The sequence below is a fragment of the Micrasema longulum genome, unplaced genomic scaffold (assembly GCF_059751315.1).
Source record: "Micrasema longulum isolate JH-2025_06_02 unplaced genomic scaffold, ASM5975131v1 h1tg001028l, whole genome shotgun sequence".
Taxonomy (NCBI): Eukaryota; Metazoa; Arthropoda; class Insecta; order Trichoptera; family Brachycentridae; genus Micrasema; species Micrasema longulum.
Window position 1 is genome coordinate 242,442 of NW_028278216.1, and position 21,832 is coordinate 264,273.

The 21,832-nt window shown below is 32.6% G+C and overlaps 2 protein-coding genes across 2 annotated transcripts in view; both read left to right on the forward strand.

Annotated features, from left to right (window-relative positions):
- The first annotated feature begins 4,799 nt into the window (after positions 1 to 4,799).
- LOC148277473 (uncharacterized) lies at positions 4,800 to 5,543 on the forward strand. Its single transcript, XM_088232843.1, has one exon. The coding sequence runs from the start codon at positions 4,800 to 4,802 to the stop codon at positions 5,541 to 5,543; it is 744 nt and encodes a 247-aa protein (XP_088088969.1).
- Positions 5,544 to 5,589: 46 nt separating this feature from the next.
- The window catches only part of LOC148277474 (uncharacterized), a 37,345-nt gene continuing 21,102 nt past the window's right edge, over positions 5,590 to 21,832 (forward strand). Inside the window, exon 1 of the mRNA XM_088232844.1 lies at positions 5,590 to 6,408. Coding sequence (XP_088088970.1) covers positions 5,590 to 6,408 — 819 coding nt within the window. The remainder of the gene's footprint in view (positions 6,409 to 21,832) is intronic.

Sequence of the window (21,832 nt, forward strand, 5' to 3'; positions counted from 1 at the left end):
ATTTGGATTTTTGTAAACTTAAAATTAGCATTGCATAAGAGGAATTTCATTTTATTAAAAACAGGTCTTGCTGCCTTTATTCAACAAATAAATAATTTTAAAACGATAATCATAATAATATTTATAGATACAAATTTTAAATACATTTTCTTGGTACTGCTATGATCGTGTGCGATATAAATCAGACAATGTCTTGTAAAACAAAGAATTATTTGAAGGTGTTACAGGGGGTTTCTAGCGAGAATTAATTACAACCCCTCTACACTGACCACAAAAGCTACCCCAAAAGCTGGATCCTAAAAAGAACGCCCGAGCAATGCACAAACACTGTTTGTGTGAGATTTACGGTTATTGCTGTAAAAACTTTCATCCCCCAGGTAATAAATACGTGACGGAATATCCTGATTTTTCTACTTTAATATTTTTGAGGGCTCACGAAATTAAATTTCTCAGCGAAGGGTTTGGAGATTTTACCTCTGAGACTTAATTAGAAGTGTAATATTACCTAATGAATTTTTCTTTTCTCAGTGACGATATTTTTAATGGGATTTATTTTATTTGCTTAAAAAACAAAATAACGATTATAAGTTAAATACAGCTATACATAATTTAGAAATAAATAAAAATAATAGAGGTCGTATAAGAATAGGAATTCCACTAAAAATGGCAGTATATTTTTTTAATTTTTCCACATATGAACGAACATCACCAAACCTCCACAAGATACCCTATCGCTTGTCAGCACTTTGACCTCCTTCCCAGAAAAAATCGTCATCGATTTCCTTCTAGGACCGTGGGAGCCTGCAGGCGTGAAGAAGAGGCAACTTGGATTAGGACTCTCCTGAGGCATCTGCAGCACGTGTCTAAGCCAGGTCAACTGCTGCATCCTCAAGATGTTCGTAATGAGGCTGCTGCGTCTTTTCAGGACTTTGATGTAATAAAGTCGAACCGCTATATACCAAATATTTTCTTCTAGCACTTTATCTCAAAATTAAGAAGTTTGGTGTTATGAGTTTTGGTGAGGTGCCAGGATTTACACTCGTAGCCGTGTACTGGCACATACACATACATGCTATTTTTGTCTTATGAAAAAATAATGATCGTGATAAAATTATAAACAAACTTATCAATCAATAGGTCCATGTACTTGTAATTTTCTCAAACTGAACGGTTTGGGTTGGTAGGAAGATATTACCTTAAGGCAATATGCCCGCCCTTACATGTATATAAATTGTGTATGAATAATGTTAAATAAATGAATAAAATTTGTGTCGAGTTACATGTAATGCATTAATATCCATACTTATTTACTATGAAATATCAACAAAAAACATATTAAAAAAAAAAAAAATTTTAGCAACAAGTCTTGTTATGTAATTTTCTATCTACTTAATTTTTATATTTGTTTCCTTCCATATTTTTATATATTTTTTTGTATACTAAAAATAATTATACAAAAAAAAAATTTTTTTTTTACTCTACTTAAGATTTACGTTTCCATATTTTCCTTAAATATGATGTCACAGATAAAACTTACGCAAGATTTAAACACATGCCTGACTTTGAACTTATGTTGATGTTGCATTTTTTCATTCCAATTCATGTACCTTTTTTTTGAATCGCGAATATTAACGCTATTTTTTTTTAATAATCTTGATTCGCTCTATCAATAAAAAATTATCTCTTCCGTATTTTGGTTCTTGCTACAAATGTTATTTTTTTTATCATTTTTACAAGAAACCTTGCTAACTGGGTTTCTTTTCATATATTTTTTAATAACTCTTTGAACACGGGAATATTGCCAAATACATAAAGTACACCTATGTTTTTTCTGCTTATATTTGAAGTCGGCTTTACATAATATAAAATATCATTTTTAATTTAAAAGCTTGACCTTCAAGCTATTTTTTGTTTTGGGCCGTATTTCTCTTGTTATTTTTATGATATTTAAAAAAAATGTATATGTATTTCAATTAAATAAAACTTAATTATGTATGGTCATTACGCATATATGAAATATGGACAAATCCTAAAGTAAAAAAATAAGGAACGACCCATGCCTGAAAAATTGCCAATACGCGCTGAAATATCTCACAGACTATCTCTTTGTTCTAGTTACGAGAGAACCCTTTTAATACTCTCTCATCGCTTTTATTTTCTTGCCTTCTCTATCACAGCAGTATCTGCTTGACAGTGGAATAATTTACCCTCTAATTTAGAGACGTCCCTTCTTTATTTATCTTTAAGTCAAGATTGAAATGTCACTATCTAAATATTTTAGATGTTCCTTTATCCTTCTTCTTTTCTTGTCTAGTTTTAGTTTTTCAAATTCTTTATTTTGATCATTTTTGTTTTTAATTTTGCATAAAATCGTAAAATTCAATATGTCCATTTACTTGTAATTTTCTCAAACTGAACGGTTTGGGTAGGTAGGAAGAAATTATATGTAAATAAATTGTGTATGAATATAAAATATTAAATAAATAAATAAAATTTGTATCGAGTTGGGACACTTGTAATGCATTAATATCCATATTTATTGGAAGATAATAACATAAGTTTCATAAATTTAGTCAGTTCATTATCAGTTTGAAAGTTCATTAAAAATAGGTTCAGTTTGTTTTCTTATGTATAAAAGATAATTTTTTTTTTTCAAATTCAAAAAAGTTTCCAATAACTTCTTTATTATATCCAAATATATTAATTCAGGTCTGGAAGGGTTAACAATGTAATAACCGTATTATCTAATATGAACTAAATCGGACACCTTTATCGAAAAGAATTCGAGTAATGTTCGATACAAGTTACTGTTTCCTTTCACGGAAACTGAATTTGTTCTATATATTTTTATATCTCTCTGCAGACCGACCCATAAAGATGTTTTATGTTCCCGAGTCGATTTTCTAATGGAATGATAAGAACTGAAAGTATTGATGAAATTTTAACGGAAGTAAAATTAAGTTGAGAGGAGTTGCGACGTTTTAAAAAATACATGACCTGGTTTATTGTGTCTCGAATTTGTCTTTCTTATGCTTTGTATTTTTATTTCTCGTAATGTCTCAAGACAAAAAAGGAGAATTTTATTAACTTTAATGCAATCTTCATGTTCCAATTGGGATTACATGGCAGAGTGATTTTAGGGGACCGTTGTAAGGGGATATTTGAAAAAAGTATTTTTTATCATTATTTGCCAACGTGCTTATATCTTTGAATTTTATTAAAATTTAAATATAATTTTAAACAATCTCATAAATTCATTTCTATTGCAAATAAATTTACTTGTATACACATATATACAGTCGCGTGCACAAAGTTTTTAAGTTGGGTTGGCAGTAGAAAAAAAAGTATAGGCTACTACCTTCACTAGTCACATTAGTTTGAATTACTATGCTGAAGTTAATATTGAAATTACCTAAACCACATCAAATATTTAAATAAGTGCCAAATGTGTGTAGTATATTCCTTATTTTTAATACTGTTTATATAATATATGATACTAAGTCTTTTATTGATTGTTTTGACATTTTCATTTATTACGGTTGCTTCACTCGAAATTTAATCATTTTGGACTCTATTTAACATTCCGGCAAATGAACGACTTCATAATTGCAAGTGATTTTTCAAAATACCGTCATATTTAGCTAGCAAATTAATAAGTTTCAAAAAATTACTTTTATTTATTTTTTATTAACAAAATAAACGTGGACCATAAATATTCTCGATTGTATAAAATTAACCAATTTGAGGTTTTTAATTCGACATGACTGTCTTTTGTAAAATAATTATTTAAAAAACGCTAGATGTCAGTAACGTATTAGTTTTTCATTTCTAAAATAATGTACAAAGATATAATGTCTTTATATACGGAAAAGACAGAAATCTTCCCATTTTTTATTAACAAAACAAATTTAGATTCAGCAGTAAAAATAACTAAGCAGCAGTAAAAGTAAAAAAAGACTTCGGTGCGCCGGCCCGGCCGGTCGCAGTTGTGTGAAGCTCCTACAAGTTATTTAATTTAATAGTGAAAAAACAAAATAAATGAGTAAATTTTTTATGGAAACTGTAAAAAATGTCAAGTGATCTATATATAATATAATAATAGTGATAATATGTTGTTAATATGTGAGATTAGAAGACAATTGAGGCTACTACAAGTTAAATAAGTTAAGAGTGAATGAACAAACAAACTAAACAAACTAAACAGTGTTGTATGGAAACAGTAAAAAATGTCAAGTGACCTGTGTTTATCGTTTAATAATATGTTTTAATATGCGAGAGTGGAAGACAATTTGTAAAAAATTGAGATGCAATTGTGATGTGAATAATGCACAAAATTGTGTGTCCATTTTGGCGGGAACGTAAAGCAACAGCGCGGGAAGAGTCACAATACCGGGCCGGGCGCCTGTGCACCCACACATGTCAGAGGCCGTAGTTCTCGGAAGCCGGTCACGCCGCACCATGTGCAGGCGGGCGAGGGCCGCACCGGACGGATTCTACAGCTACAGTGGACCATCTGGAAATTGTGCCAGCGAAGACCGGCCACCGCAGACGGAAGCACGGAAGGTGACAGGGGAAGAAATAGGGACGCAATGAGTGGATGATTTATGACAGTTTTAGTACTAAGTGACTTTTGTGAAGTTAAGCGTTTGATATTTGTGTGTATTTTAGTGTTAAGTAATATAATTGTATTTCCGTTGTATTGTAAGAGCGTAAGTTAATATTTTAATCATAAGTGTAGGTAGTATGTAAGTAGTTATGCGAAATATTAAAATTAAGTAGGAGGGCAGGAAGACGAGAGAATGCCTGTAGGCAGCGATAAGGCTCACCACCCGTCATGCCGCGTCTCTCGGGGGGGTGCAAAGAGGAGAATGGAGTGCCGTATTGGCGTATGGAATATAAGAGGAGGAATGGATAAGAAGATGAATGAACTGTGTGATAGTATGAAGGATAAGGGTCTAGATGTTCTTTGTATAAGTGAGAGCATGAAAAAGGAGAGTGGATCGCTGGAGCACAATGACACGCTCGTGCTGTGGTCTGGTGTGCCAGAATCAGAAAGGGCAAGTCGGGGGGTTGCGGCGATGCTCTCTCTTAGAATGGTAGAGTGCTTGAGTGAGTATGAATTTGTTAGCGCCAGACTCATGTGGATCACCTTTAAGATTGGTATAACGAGCATTATGTTAATTATCGGATATGCCCCAGTCGATTCGGCAGGTGAAGATGTGAAGCGTGAGTTCTGGGAAAATGTAAGGGAAATATGTGCGAGGAAAAAACCGAATGAAAGAATAATTTTAGCCGGTGATCTGAATGGATGGGTAGGTACTCGTCGAGATGGCCTAGAAACAGCCCTTGGAATGTATGGCGATTCTAGGATAAATGGAAATGGAAAAAGTTTGCTCGAAGTGTGTCTTGAGTGGAACCTTTTTGTTTCGAATACCTTTTTTAATCATAAGGGTATTCACCAATACACATGGGAAAGAGGGAATGAAAGAACGATAATTGATTACGTGGTTGTTGACTCTAGAGTCAACAACCACGTAATCTAGATTAAGAACAAACACAACCGACACCCGCGTGTTTCGGGGCGCTGAAATGGAATCAGATCATTTTCTTGTTGTAACACGAGTGATTCTATTTCGTGGATGGCGATCACGAACGAAAACTGTGACAACTTCGTCTAGAGTCAAGGTTGAAAAGTTGCAAGTCGAGAATGTAAGAGTGAAGTATGAACGGGATTTAACCGAAAGTTTAGGAAAGAATGAAATAGAAGTCAATATCGACCAAATGTGGGAACGATTTAAATCGTGCTTGTGTGAATCGGCAAAGAGTGTATGCGGAATGGCGTCCCGAAGAGGAAAAAAAGGAGATGCATGGTGGGATGATAGTATTAAAGACCTTGTAAAGGAAAAAAAGAATGCATGGATGAAGCTTATATCAATTAGTGACATCAATAGCAGCGAGTATGAAAGTGCGAAAAGTAGTTATAAAGTATGCAAGAGGTTGGTTAAGAATGGAGTGAAAGAACGCAAAAAACGACTAAACGAAGAGGAAGGTATAAAATTGTCCACTCATTTTCATGAAAACATAAAACTGTTTTGGAAAGAGGTGAAAAAGACAAAGAACTCCTCCGAAAGTGGAAACATTAAAGCGATAAAATCAAAAGATGGCCGAATGCTAACGAATGACGAAGGAGTGAAAGAGAGATGGATGGAATACTTTATGGAAGTATACGAAAGTACTGAAAGTGTCCCTGAGCAACAGCTTGGTTGTGCAGAGGAAGATACGAGTGATAATAGGTTATGTGAGATAAGTATGGTAGAAATAAAGAGTGCGCTGAAAAGTATGAAAAACGGAAAATCCGTTGGGTATGATAAGGTTGCTGTGGAATATCTGAAGAGTGGTGGCCAGATCGTGGGTACATGGCTGCACAGACTTTTCAATCTCTGCCTAAAGGAAGGACATACGCCGTTGGATTGGAGGAGGGCAGTTGTCATGCCTTTATATAAGGGAAAGGGATCTCGTGCGGAATGTGGAAACTATAGGGCCATCAGTCTTCTGAGTTCTGTCGGTAAACTGTATGGGAAAATTATAATCGAGAAAGTAAGAAAGGTGACGAAAGACAAAGTGTGGGACGTGCAAGGAGCCTTTATGAGTGGACGTGGATGCACGGATCAAATTTTTGCGCTGCGAATGCTAACGGAGAAGTTTTTGGCAAAAAGTCAAAAACTATTCTGCGCATTTGTCGATTTGCAAAAAGCGTATGATAAAGTAGATAGAATGAAATTGTGGGGCGTGTTGAAAAAGTATGGAGTAAACAATAAACTTATACGTGCAGTATCGTCTCTCTATGAGGAGAGTTCAGCGTGTATAAGAGTTAATGGGGGATTTACATCTTGGTTTGCGATCTCAAAAGGCGTGAAACAGGGATGTGTAATGTCACCATGGTTGTTTAATCTATACATGGACAACTGTATGAAAGAGATAGAATGTATGGGTATTGGAGCAAAAATGGATAATTTTTCAGTAAGCTGCTTGTTGTATGCTGACGATGCAGTTCTGTTAGCTAGCAGCAAGGCTGATTTGCAGCAAATAGTCTCTAGAATGTATGATGTATGCCTGGAGAGCGAATTGGCGATGAACGAAAGTAAGTCAAAAGTGATGGTATTTGAAAGGGATAGTGAGGTTACTGACTGCATAATAAATGTAAACAACGAATGTCTCGAGCAAGTAGAAGAATTTGTGTACCTGGGAAGCATGTTTTCAAGAGATGGAAGAGTAGAAAAAGATGTTGAAAGAAGAGTGAATGCGGGCAACAAAATGAACGGAGCACTAAGCACAGTAATTTCTAATAAAAATATGTCAATCGAAGCTAAACTGGCAGTGCACAACGGAGTTTTAGTCCCAACACTTATGTATGGAAGTGAAACATGGAACTGGCAGAGGAAGGATGAAAGCCGAGTAAACGCAGTCGAAATGCGATCTCTTAGACGAATGTGTGGGAAATCAATGTATGACAGGGTTACGAATGATGAAATCAGGCGAGAGTGTAAATCTGAGACAAGTATAATTGATAAGATTAAGAAAGGGTCTCTGAGATGGTTTGGTCACGTAGAACGAATGGACGACGAAAGAATGGTAAAACAAGTATATATGGCAAAAATGAACGGCAACGTTAGACGAGGACGACCAAGGAAGACGTGGCATGATCAGATAAACCAAAATCTCAAGTCTGGTCATGTCAAAAGCAGACAGAACCGAAGGGCATGTATGACAAGATGTATGAATGTGGAAGAGGCTAGGAGTGTATGCCAGGATAGACGTGTGTGGCGGTCCATTCTCTCTGCCTACCCCTACGGGGAAATGGCGTGATGGTAGTAGTAGTAGTAGTAGTAGTAGTAAAAATAACTATTCACTAAAGCAGTTGCAACAAAACTAACTGCGATCTTAATGTTGAGTACTTGAAACAACAGTTAAAATTTAATATCTTGGTGTATACACTGACCAAAACTTACAATGGAAAGATTCTATTAGTGAACTAGTTAAACGAATTAGAAAATGTATATATATATACATATATATATATATTTATTTGATTAAGGAATATTTTAAAAATATTTAAAAAATAGCTTATTACTCAATTGTACAATCTTTGTTACAATATGGTCTTGGAGTATGGGGTGGTTCATACGCCAATATATTAAACCCTCTTAAAATAGTACAAAAAATAAAATAAAAGTTATTCTAAAGAAACCCTCAACATTTAATACGGAAAATCTATTTCAAATATTTAAGGTTCATACAGTAGACACTCTTTATGAAATAAATTATATTATACAAGTCACTCAAATACCAATATAATAAACAAAAAAATTATAATTATCTTTCCAATGAACTAAAAACTATAAAAAATAATATTTTAATAAATAAATCTAAAGAAATTTTCGAACACGTGTAAAAACAACATTAAATTTTAATTAGAATGAATGTATTATGGTTTTATGTTTTTTCTTTATATATCCTATGTTTTTTATTTCTCATGTACTCGTATTTAAAATTATATAAACTCTTATAAATAAATACTTACAACAGTGTAAGTCACTCTCCAAGCACAAGAGTTATTATCTTTTTTTGGAAAGTTACAGTGATAACATTTACCAGAAGTGTAAAAGTACATATGTATATAATTTTTTAGACATGTAACTTTGATGAAATTTACCAATGAAAAAACTTTTTTGTCCTAGCGATTGAAAGATAATAGATTATGTAAAACCGTTGAGCGAGCAGAATTTTAAATGATAGTTTTTGAAAAAAAATACAAGCATTATAAATCACACAAATTTAGTAGTACTATTTTTAATTCCAGGTTAAATTATGTTTTCATTGATATCGTGATTTTAAAAGAACGGCGTGGAGTTTTAAAATGACGAAATTGAATAATTTTCTATTGAGTAAATAACTTTTTTATGCGTATTCAATTTTGTCACATTATTTTTACCTTCACATATTATTTTTCATAGTGTTTCTACAAACAATGAATTAATGATATTTTGGTGGAGCAGCAATCCGTAAGCGTGTAGCGTCGATTTTCCTTGGATTCGTACGGCACACGTGTCACGGAAAATACGTCCGGAAAATGATGTCCTGTTTCCGGTCATCCATCTCCACTTCACCATTAGTTCGAACATCTTTCATTATGGCCTCATTTGACAGCTGCCGTTAAATCAAGTGCTTGGTTGGACGCACAATGCCGGACTGGTGATTTATATAGATCTTCGAACCCACTGCTCTGCCCAGGAAAATCGATATAAACGAGTACTATTAAACTATGCATTCATTAGTGAAAAGTCACAACTTTTTGTTTTCTGTAAGAAATACAAAAATAAGTTTACCATAACACCCAAACCAATTGAGAAAAAATCATTTGTGGTTTTTTTTTCTTGCAACTGGCAAGAATCGACGTGATGCGAGTTTCTCAGTTGGCCATTTAACCAATTAGGCCACGGCGACTGTCTTTGTCATCAATCTAATTTTACAAATTATCGACTGTAAAAGGGCATGTTGGTTCCTTAAATTGTTAGTTAACTAGGAAAAAAAAGTGTTTCTTGGTACAAACGTATCTACAGTAAAAAATACCGACTTTGTAATCCAAAATAAACCATATATTACGTTAATAAATTATCTTTTGAGATTAGACAAAATACTATAACTAATGATTTTGCCGATGTATATTTTGTGTATTAATAGCTACCAATAAGAAAAATAAAACTGATTCACCTTTATACATTTAACTTCTTTGTACATGTGATGTCTCCGTACTCCTTCTAAACGGCTCAACCGATTTACGTGCGGTTTTCAGTGAAATGTAGATTTTTGCTCTGTGCGTGTTCGTAGATATTTAAATCTTCAATCGAACATGTAAAAAAAAGTTAGGAGCATAAATGTTTTATTCATTGATCTACCAGGGTTGCATTCGAGGAGAATGCATTTGCAAAAAAAAATGAAAAGATGTGTTTTTTTTTGTATAAAAGGTTTGTTTTTAAATGTTTACAAACAGCATTTGTTTTTTGTGGATCTCAACTAGATTCTTTCTTTAAATTCCTTTTTATTTCTACTCGTTTATTTATTTTTATTGGATTTTTGGTAACACTTTAATAATATTAAAATAAGTACATTTAAAAAAAATTGTATTCCTACATAAGTACTCCACTTTGTTGGTGAGACGACCGGAGTTTGACGTTTGCAAAAAGAATGCCATATTTGAAAAAAATGTTTATTTTATGTTTTGGAATTCAACCATAAACAAGTACCTACTTAAATTATTTTTTTTTTTAAATCAACAATTTTTGGTTTTGGAATTTAATCACAAACAAATACCTAGATAAAAAATATTTTTCCAAGATGAAAGCAAGAAAGCCAACGTTCGGGCAGGACAACGTCTGTCGGGTCCGCTAGTATATATATATATATAATTCTTCTGTATGTGTGATGTCACTGAAATGCTCCTAAACGGCAAAACTGATTTACATGCGGTTTTTGGCGAAATGTAGATCTTTGCATTGCGCGTGCTCGTAGATATTAAAATTTTCAATCCAATCTGTAATAAACAAGTTAGATGCATGAATATTTTTACCATCAACCTACCAGGGTTACATTCGACCAGCAAAAATGAAAGGATGTTTGGTTTTTTTGTGTTTAAAAGAAGTTATTTTTAATGTTAACAAACAACATTGGCTTTTTATGGATACCAATCAGATTTTTTTCTAACATTCCTTATAATTTCTTCCCATTTGATTATTTTTACTGATTTTTGGGAATACTAAAATAATATTAACTGACATTCAATACCTTTTTGAAAATCGAATTCATGAATAAAGTTCACCGCTGTTGGTAAGAAGAGCCAAGTTTTACATTTGTGAAAATATTTTTTTATTCGAAAATGAAAAATTCAACCACAAACAAGTAATTTGGTACCTACATAAATTCAATATTAGAATATTAATAATTTTTAGTTTTGGAATTCAATCGTTAATAGGTACCAACCTAGGTACCAACTTATTAATGAAAAGTTTTTTTCTGAGGTAATAGCAGGCAAGCCAACGTTTGAGCAAGACAACGTCTGTCAGGTCTGCTAGTAAAATATACAATTCAAAAGCACTACGATTATTAATAAAATAAATAAATGATAGTCCAATGATAAAAATAACAATAAATTAATAATGTTCCTTCCATTTTCGGTAAAAAAATATAATTAATAAAAAAACGCGATCTACGACGTTTTGTCGTGCATTTTACAATAAACGGGATCGCAAAATTACGATAGTTATGACCTGCCACTGCAACGCCCCATAGAGTGAATAAGTGACACGTCATTTCCACAAATTTCAACCAAAGATTGAATTCCATTGAAGGTGACGCCTTATCATATCTCGGCAAATAACTTTAAAATAGAATATCACATATTTACTACGTACTTCCTCAATTTGCATCTGTTGTATGTAGCATGCGCGGTCCGTTCATAGAACGCATGGAAACATTGGTTCCCCTAAATTTAGACAAATAATGTTTTATAAAAAAGCATGTCTTATAAATTAATTATCAGTCATAATACCTAATATTTATATTACTATAAACAAAAAATGTAATAATAATTGTATTTATAGTCACGATAAATTTCGGAGAAATTTTAATATTGCTTTGTAAAAAAAAGATAAAAAGAAACAAAACCTCCCAGCGCGTCCATTTACCAGCGCCGTAATGCGCGTACTACTTGCTACTGGCTGGCTGGGTATCGATTTTGAAATTCAGTTCCAGCGCCGTACTGAACGCGCAGTCCGGGTGCAGACGCAGACTTAAATTCTCACTGGACAACGGAAGCAATCGAAACATACCAATACATTATTTCCCATGTAGTTTGTATGTGATGCAAACGCAACGGCCTTATATTAAGGTACCCTTCGGATATTCCTTTTTATTTTGTAACCATACTGTTTGAACTGTGCTTAATGAATTAGTTTTTTTTATTGTCTACTTTTAAGCATGAACACATGACAAATTATCTATTCTGCTCAAGGTTTATAAAAATCAATATTTACATAATCTGATGTCGCAAGAATCCCACTAGAGCATGCGCTTTGTAGCTGCAAGGCGACTAGTAATCTAGCTTCAATACGTTTATATATAGTATAATAGCTGATCCGACAGACGTTGTCCGGCTCGGACGTTGGCTTGCCTTGGAAAAATACTTTTACTTGATAAGTAGGTACCTAGGTACTTGCTGGTGATTTAATTCCGAAACTAAAAATAGTTAATATTCAAATATAAAATTAAAGTAGGTACTTGTTCCATTTCCGTTCAATTCCAATTTCATTTTCAAATAAAGCATTCTTTTTGCAAACGTCAAACTACGGTCGTTTTACCAACGAAGGTGTGTACTTAAGTAAGAATACGATTTTTAAAAATTTATTGAATTTGATATTATTTTAGTGTTACCGAAAATCCAATAAAAATAAATAAATGGATAGAAATTATATGTAATTACAGGAAAGAATCTGATTAAGATTCACAAAAAACAAATGATGTTTGTAAAAATTCCAAAACAAACTTTTTTTATACGCAAAAAAACAACATCTTTATTTTTTTTTGTAAATGCATTCTTCTCGAATGCAATCCTGGATGATCGATGAATAAAACATTTATGCTCCTTACTTCTTGTTTACATATTCGATTAAAGATTTTAAAATCTACGAACACGCACAGCGCAAAGATCTATGTTTTTTCTGAAAACCGCACGTAAATCGGTTAAGCCGTTTAGGAGGAGTACGGTGGCATCACACGTACGTAAAGTATTTTTTTTTTGTTTTTTACAATATACATAAGAGGTAAAACAGAGTATTTAAAAAAATATAGCATAATTTCATAGCAATGAAATACATATTAATAATAAAAAAAGTAAATAAAAAATCCCACAAAGGCATGGCCTGTTCGTGGGTATACTAGAAAATGTTAATGAATTTTCGCTTCTGTAATAAATAATGGACAGTTACAATATTTTTCTGTAACATAAGAAAGAGAAAATAATATATTCAGTCAAATATTATATAGTATTTTTTTATAGTTATTGAAAAAGGAAAATAAAAAAATATTTTTAAAAAACACAGAAATATTCCCTAATTATTTTAAGGGCAGCAAAATATATAATAGAAAAAAGAGTTCATTGAATTTTTCGTCTTATATTTACACTAGTTAACAGTTTATGTAAATAATAACAGAACAAAATGAAAAAAAAACCCGCATAGGTTTAGGTAAAGCCGATATACGAGTTTAATCAGTTTAACGTGACAGCACGAATTAATTCATTCGAAACCACGAAATTAATTATCAACTATCAAATACCTAAATTTTGCTAATAGATTCTGGATTTTCAACCATCCGTGTGTTCAGTAGCTAAAAGACCTGTTATAATCTAATTTATATATTTTTTTAATTCGTTCTTTTGTTATTGTGTTATTGTTATATAATGGTGCATCGTTTAAAAAAAAATGGATTTGATTGGCGTCCTTTTGCATAAATATTTAGCAGTTTCAATATTTTTTTAACATTTTTTTGTTCAACCACAAAAAGATTACAGATTTTAAAATAAAACCGTCAATAATTAATTTTAAAGAAGAAAAAAGTTACATCGTATATTAAAATAATGCATTTACATAAAGTTTCCAAAGAAAGTAAGTATATACTCGTTACTTACGAAAAAAAACAGATCCACACAAAGAAATATGTTTATGAAAATAATTTTATAGTTAAACAAACGTATTTGAAGTCGAAAAATAATTTTTTAAATTTTCATGTCAACTATCTATAAAAAGATTCCCTTTATCATCCATGTCATCATTTCCTTAAGAGCACCTTATGGTGTTAACATGTATAGGACACTAGATTTTGAATTACAATCGCAGCGTATCAATAATAATTTTATTACATACAAACATAAGTTCATTGTAGCGTATTATAATAATCTTGGCAAGAAACGGCAAAATATTTAGTCTTCAGATGCCAGTCCGGGAATTATGAAATATTGCAGTAAAAAATCATGTATTAAATATTTATTTCACAACGCTGTTAATGGGAATTGAACTCGAAATTTTGTGCATAGTAGGCAAACGTACTGACCAAAAAGCACACTATGAGGCCATAATTTTAACTTATACATTAGAATTTCATTATTTATTATTTACCTTAGAGTCCACCATCAAATCTAAAACACTCGTCCATAGTTCTTGTTCTATTAATATTCATTCCACAAGGACATGGAAATCTTACAAATACCGGCTTTTATTGAAACGACTGTCAAGTTATTTACTTTACATTAAAATAAAAAAGGGTTAAAAGGGGCAAAAAATTCTAGGGAAGTTTTCAATATAACTTTCATCTCAATAGTTGGTCCACATTCCTGTAGTAAATATAGCATAAGCTGAAATCAAAGTTAGCCACTTTATGAAATCATTGAAAAACTTTACTTATCGTAGGGATTTGATCCTTCGCCCTTAGTGAGTTACCGGCACAGAGGAGACACTAAATTTGATTTGGGATCGCTTATAGACTCAAGGAATTTGGAAAGGTCGTTCAGAAGGTATAAAAGCATTCAGAAGCAGTATTTTATGAAATAAAAATAAAAATAAAAACCAATCTGAGCATGTAAACAAAACAATTAGCTACAAATATTTTATGCTGTTAAAAACAACTTTCTCTTACAAATTTCTCTTTGTTATAAAAATTGGTACACACTCATGCTATCATAGAAATATCTTCTTCTTCTTATCGTGCCGTGTCAGATCCCACGAAGTTGGTGATCACTGTGGCAAAGGCCTTCCGGTCCATTCCCTGATGTTGCGCAGCTGAAACGTCTGCTTTCGGCCAACTCCTTGTCGACCCTCTATCTTGCCCTGGAGTATCAGTTGGTGGAGGCGATATTTTACTCCACGTAGTATATGACGTAGATACGAGACTTTTACGCATTGACATGTGATAGCAATCCTCTACTGGCTTTGGCTCTCTGACTTACATCTGCAATTGTGGTCCATGGTATACGAAGCATTATTAACCGACCATATATGACATTTAACCTTTGTTTGAGGAAGTTTTACGTTCAGCTTATCGTTACAAAAGAAGCCTGTCGTGTTAAAATCCAGCATGTGCCGCCGCAATTCTAAATTTTATTTCCGTATCAAGTGGTTTTGCTATGATACTGCCAAGGTATTAGAACTTGTTCACTTTTTCGATTTCCACTCCATTTGACTGAAAAAATGCTCCAAAATACTCAAGTTGCCCTAATTTCATCCATAAAATTTTAGTAACAAAAATTTTCAAACCATACTCCACTCCAGTCAAATCATTTAAGAGTCATGTAGATCTGGTATACTTTCAGCCAGTATTACTATATCGTTGCATATTTGATATTATTCATGACGACTCCAATGATTTTCAATCCAATATCAAAGTTTTCTAGAGCTTTTTGGAACACTTCTTTGGGATAAAGATTTAATAAAAGGAGGAACGGAGGGACCTTGTTGACTTCCTCTTTATATCGCTGTAGCGTCTGTATTCTCACTCTTTAAGGCTTAAGGTAAAGTAAAGGTTTTTTATTCAATGTTTATATCAAGTATAAATATTGCATTCATTAATCATCTCAATCAGTTCTTTGAGTCTTATACTATCAAATACCTTTACATTGTCGATGAAGCATGCAAAACACTTATTTTCGTTGATCTCGACACTTCTGTAAGAGCACATTGATTGCTTGTAATGCTATTCTAGCTCCAAATGCATTTCGGAATCCCAATCGAGTATTTTCAAGAATTGAAATGAATTTAATGTTCATACATAATCATTTATAGCGAGATTTTTAATTTTTATTGCCTTTAATTATTATTTTTTTTTTTTTTAATTTCCCTAAATGCATTTACTTTATTTTTTTAAATTTGTCCGAGAGTTACACTTGTTCATTTTGGGATATAAGAAATATTTTTTACACTATAAATTACATAAAAAAACACAGTATGACGATACAAGATAAATATTAAAACAGACAAAATAAGTACATCCATACTAATATTATACATATGAATGTTTGTTTTTAATGTTTGTGTTTTTTTCACGTCGCAACAGACAAACCGACCGACCATTTTTTTTGCATAGTTGACATAATAGACAAGTTACACATGCAACTTTTCATTGGGAAAAAAAACATCTCACTCTCAGGAAATTACTGGAGAATAAAATACTATTGAAACTGGAGTTGAAGAACCGTCAGTCGATATAGGTTTTTTTAAACATACTTCATTTTTGCTTTTACGTAGTCGAACGTGCTAACGTGTATACTAAAAAGTGAGGAATACGAAATGTGTAGGTAATACACGAAATTGATTTATAAGTTCATAAATAGAACTACCTATAATATTTTTTACCTTTTTGGTTCAAAACAGAAACACGATAAAGCTGAAATGAACTGGAGTAGAATTGTAGGAATATTTGAAACGAATATCTTGTTATCTGCTTACTGCATTTTACTTCAATCTTTTCTTCGCGTCCTTCCTATACTTCACAAGTACACTTCAAACAACGGATATATTTCCTCTTCAACAAGACAGGAGTTACGTTTTATTGCAGAAAAGTAATAAAACTAAGGTCGTGGAACTTACACAATATTATAATATTTTACTTCATTTTCTCTCAGGGTATTTGAGGTTTTCTTAGAAAAAAAAACAAAAAAGTATTTTTATTTGATCTCTCGCAAATGATTATTTTTTTGTAAACATGTTATGACAGAGGAATGATGCTAGTGTAAACATCTAAAATAAGTGTTCTGAATTGACGTGTTTATTTTAAACACAGTTTTAAAAGACAGAAAATAACTATATTTTCTTATATTCCATCCAAACCAGCAGTCCAGAGCCGCGATTATGAACGCTATCTTCATCGGCACCTACATATTGAGACGGTAAAAACTAATATTGATATCGTCTGATTTACTTGCAAAACTCCAAACTCCAAAAAAAAAATTTTTACAGAAGGGTGAAAAAACATAATTTGTTGAAATTATACTGTTTTTTCACCCCCCTGTAATTTTTTTTTTGAGATCGGAATTTTGCAAGCTAGTCAAACGATGTGTATGCATTTATGAAAAAACGTATATTTGTATGATAATTCAAAGTTCATTTGTTGGTAACCTGTAATTGAACATGTCTGAGAAAAAAATGGAAACATACTGTATTTTTCTAATACAAAAACTTGATTTTATTTTGTAGATAAAATTGATAAAGATAATTTTTCACTTCCCATTAAAATACGGACCCAGGTTTAGTTCCCTTTCTACTACAGCTTGATTTACATTTTTGAGAAGGTAACACACCAAAAGTTTTTAAATATTCTCGGAAAGCTTAAAAAAAACACACACGATCTGGGTGTTTTTTACACCTACACAACTTTTTTCTTTTATAATGTAGACTTTCTTTCGAGTGATATATTTAATTTATGTATTTATTTTTCAAATTCTAATCATTATATTCCATATCCGCTCTTAGGTGGAGCATGTGGACATCATCAGACGCCTCCAGGGAACTTTATCGCCAGCCGGTACTTTTGTCTCCTCCCACGTCAATCCCGTGTCCCTTATTTCCGCCAAATAAAGCTGAAAAATTGCCGTTGACGGCCTTTTAAGATGGCGGGAGCCCGCAGGTGTAAAATTTTGGCTGTAGACTCTTCTGAGGTATGCGCAGCACGTGTTCAAACCAGGTCCACCACAAATCTCATTATCTTCAAAACGCTCGTTATAACAGACCGCTACGTCCATTTTCGGACTTCAATGTTAATTATGAAATCGAAACATCCTAGTTTCATATTTTTTTCAAGCATTTTCTCTCAAAACTCAGAAGTTCGGTGTTTTGAGGTTTGGTAAGGTGCCAAGATTTGCACCCTTATAAGAATGTTGGCGTTACACATGAGCTGAATAATCGGAATTTTATTTTGACCGAGTGTAGACGAGAGTTCCAGACAAAACGCAATACATTGAAAGTTGCTTCAGCAATTTTTTGGAAGGTTGCGAGCTCTTTGTGCATGCTACCATCATGAGTTATGTGAACTCCCAAGTATTTAATGCTGTCAACTTTCTCGATCCTCTGTCCATTATTAGAGAAAGACGGATCATTAGGACTGGGTTTGTTACACTTAATCTGGGTCTTTTTGGTATTAATAATCTAATAAGTTACCGTAATATTTATATTTTGAAGCCACTTTTTAAAAGCCCTAAATAACTTTGTAGTAATAGCGTATTTTTAGTTTAGACCTTTGACCCGTTAGTCCAAAACACTGCCATAGGATCACAACTCGTTTCTTATTTACAAACCTAAATCGATTTTCTTTTTTTATTCTACCTTACACAATAATTTCCATTCAAGAAACAAACAAAAAAAAAACATAAATTGACAAAAAAAAATATGAATGTGGAATTAATTCAAATCAATTTTATTGAAAGTTTCACATGGTTTAATTTTTTAAGACCAGTCAGAATAATTTGATTCACACATATATAATAATTCGCTTTATTTATTGTAATTAATTGTCAAAAAGTTAGCAATCTATAATGTCGAATGGCTGTTCATCTAATGTAATTTGCCCTTAAAGCGCATAAAACAAACTGTTTCAGAATTATCTGGGTTGATTCTGCGAATCAAACAAAGCAAACCACGGGGATTGTAGTGGTATAGAAGGGGTGATGAAACTCAAAGGGATTATCAGATGTGACCCTGTTTCCGATTGTCACCAACAAAAAGCAATACAGGTTACTGCTATGCTCAAATCTAGAGTGTGGACTAATATATTGTTTCTAATAAATATAAATTAGATTTGTTTTTCACACTTAATGTTGAACATCAAAAATAAATTCATATTCACGTTTGTCAATCAGTTTCAATGTACTAACATTTTTGTAGATATCAAAATTGCTTGAGCTGGATTTCAATTTAAAAAAATTTAATAGTATTTTTTACTCGCGGAAATCATAAATCTACATGATATACCGTAGATATACCTTAAAAATGTATTATTAATTTACATAAGTGTTTATTTAGAATAAGCAGAATCAGGAAAATGTTGGTTTGAGGTCCACTAGAATCATAATCATGGAGAAATTATACTACCCAAAACTCATATGACTTTTGCTCAGAAGCACCTCTTCTTTACCAAATTGAGAGGGTTTAATATTTTCAAAAAGCTGCAGTGAAAGTGGATGATGAATTGACATCGGATTTAGACATATGTCGAGGAGTCCGACAAGGATGCATTATGTCTCCTCTCCTTTTTAATATGTACTCGGAAGCCATTTTTAGAAATGCACTAAATGAACTAACAAACGGCATTAGCATAAATGGACAAATTATAAACAATATCCGATACGCGGATGATACTGTCCTTCTAGCAGATAGTATGGAAAGCCTACAACTATTATTGGACAAAGTTTACACGGCAAGTTTGAATAAAGGGCTAGAGATGAATATTTCCAAGACTAAATGTATGGTTATTTGGAAAAAGCCACAAACTATCCCAACGACTTTAAAACTTGGAGCGCAGTTTATTGAGCAAGTTCAGCAATATAAATATTTAGGATGCTGGCTGAATGATAAATGGGATCACTCGCAAGAGATCAAAGTCAGAATAGAGGTGGCGCTTTTTCAGGATGCGTGACCTTCTTTGCAGTAAAGACTTTAATTTAGACCTCCGAATGCGCATTACTCGATGTTACGTCTTCTCAGTACTTTTTTACGGCGTCGAAACGTGGACACTCACCCAAAACACTTCAAAAAAGATCGAAGCCTTTGAAATGTGGTGCTACAAGAGGATATCAAAAATTTTCTGGCTGGATAGAGTCCGAAACGACGATGTTCTCCGACGGATAAAAAAAGATAAAGAGGTATTAAGGACCACAAAGAAAAGAAAACTTGAGAACTTTGGGCATGTGATGAGAGGTGAAAAATATAAAACTTTACAAGTCATTCTACAGGGAAGTATTGAAGGGAGACGCAGTGCAGGTAGAAGGTGCATCTCTTGGCTTAAGAACTTGCGCGACTGGTTCCATTGCAGCACTTAGTCCTTGTTCAGGGCAGCTGCAATAAAGTAAGAATCGCAATGGTGAAATTCCAACCTCCATCGGGAGAGGAACCATAAACTTTTTATATATATAGAAGAAGAAGAACATTTTCGAAGAGCGTATTAAGCAAAAATAATATTATCAAGAGATATAAAAGATGGAACAGTTGATTAAAAGTGGATGTTCAGACATAGGTAGAAAATCGAATATCAATTGTCACTTAAACCAGCCAATGCTATAATTGCTATCACGAAAAAGTATATTTAAAAAAAATAATTATTAAAAAATGAAACTTAAAGTCCTGTAAATGCCTAGACTCTCATATTTCTGTTTGAAAATTATTTCCTCTTCTGATGCAATATATTTAAATCCTAATAACTCCCCAATGGGTGGAATCCAGCCTCGTCTACAAATTTAAAGAAGAAGTAGATTTTTGAACAACAAACTGCAGAATGGTAAATATCACACAACGAGTGATCTGGCCATTGAAACTAAACAATGGCAGGTCATAAGCCTTTTAAATGCCTAGACGTCTATATTTCCTCACTATGACGTTTTTTTTTCTGTTGCAGAAGGTTAAAATCACTTCCTAGAAAGTGAAATCTAGCTTTATCTACAAACACCAACAAAGATATACGATACGAGATATACATGATTGAAAAGTCAAAAACAGTCGTACGTTAAATGGCAAATAATATTATATTCTGAATCCTGCCGATTCTTCTCCGGTGATTCTCGATGATGGTCTCTTGAAAAACACGTGAAGTGACTTACCATCAGCAGACTATTAAAATGGACGAAATACATAGACGGACTCACTAAAGTAATGGCATCATTGCATAGCCTCGTCTATAAAATTAAAGACCTCATACCAAAAAAGGAAATAAAGTCGTGACGTACAAAGCTTATGTTTAAAGCAAATTAAACTACATGATCACCTTCTGGGAGACCGGTAACAAGACAAACATAAGATTGATACAAAGAAAACAAAGTATATAATTAAACTAACACATAACAAACCCTACCTGGCGACTGAAATTTATGAAAAAACACGTCAGTTTGACTTTAAATACTTGACGAAAATCAAGATGATCAAAATTGTTCACAAATTGCACCGAAAAACATACAAAATTATGACATAACACCAAAAATGCTGTCATACACAAACATAATATTAGAAAACAACATCACTGTCACATTGAAGAAACAACGACACAAGAAGTAAACAAATAAATAAATAAATAATAAATAAACGAAGGACAGTCAAAAATACTATTCAAACACAACAATGACTTACCTTACCACTTTAACTACACTGGGGATAAATTTAATATCAATCTGAAAAATCACGTGATGACTGCACTAACCAGATGAAACGTAATATGACGAGACCTTTTAGTATTCCTTATATAACCCTAAAGCCTCTTTAAAAATAATAAAAACAATTAAACACGATCAAAATTCAGTTGTCTAACGAAATTCATTAAATAAAGTGCAAATATAAAAATGGTTTGAAAGTAAACCACACAATATATTGTAATATTATATTTTAATACGCGTAATAAAATGAACGAAAGCAATAATTTCAGCGCAGTTTACTATTATCATATCATTGATTAATCATTATTTTATTGTTTTTCCGCAGCCAATTCAAACTGTCAATACAGCCAAAAACTATGAAAAATGATACCGCTAATG

Coding starts and splice junctions, on each gene's coding strand:
- LOC148277473 (XM_088232843.1), top strand. CDS start 4,800: ATGCCTGTAGGCAGCGATAAGGCTCACCACCCGTCATGCCGCGTCTCT.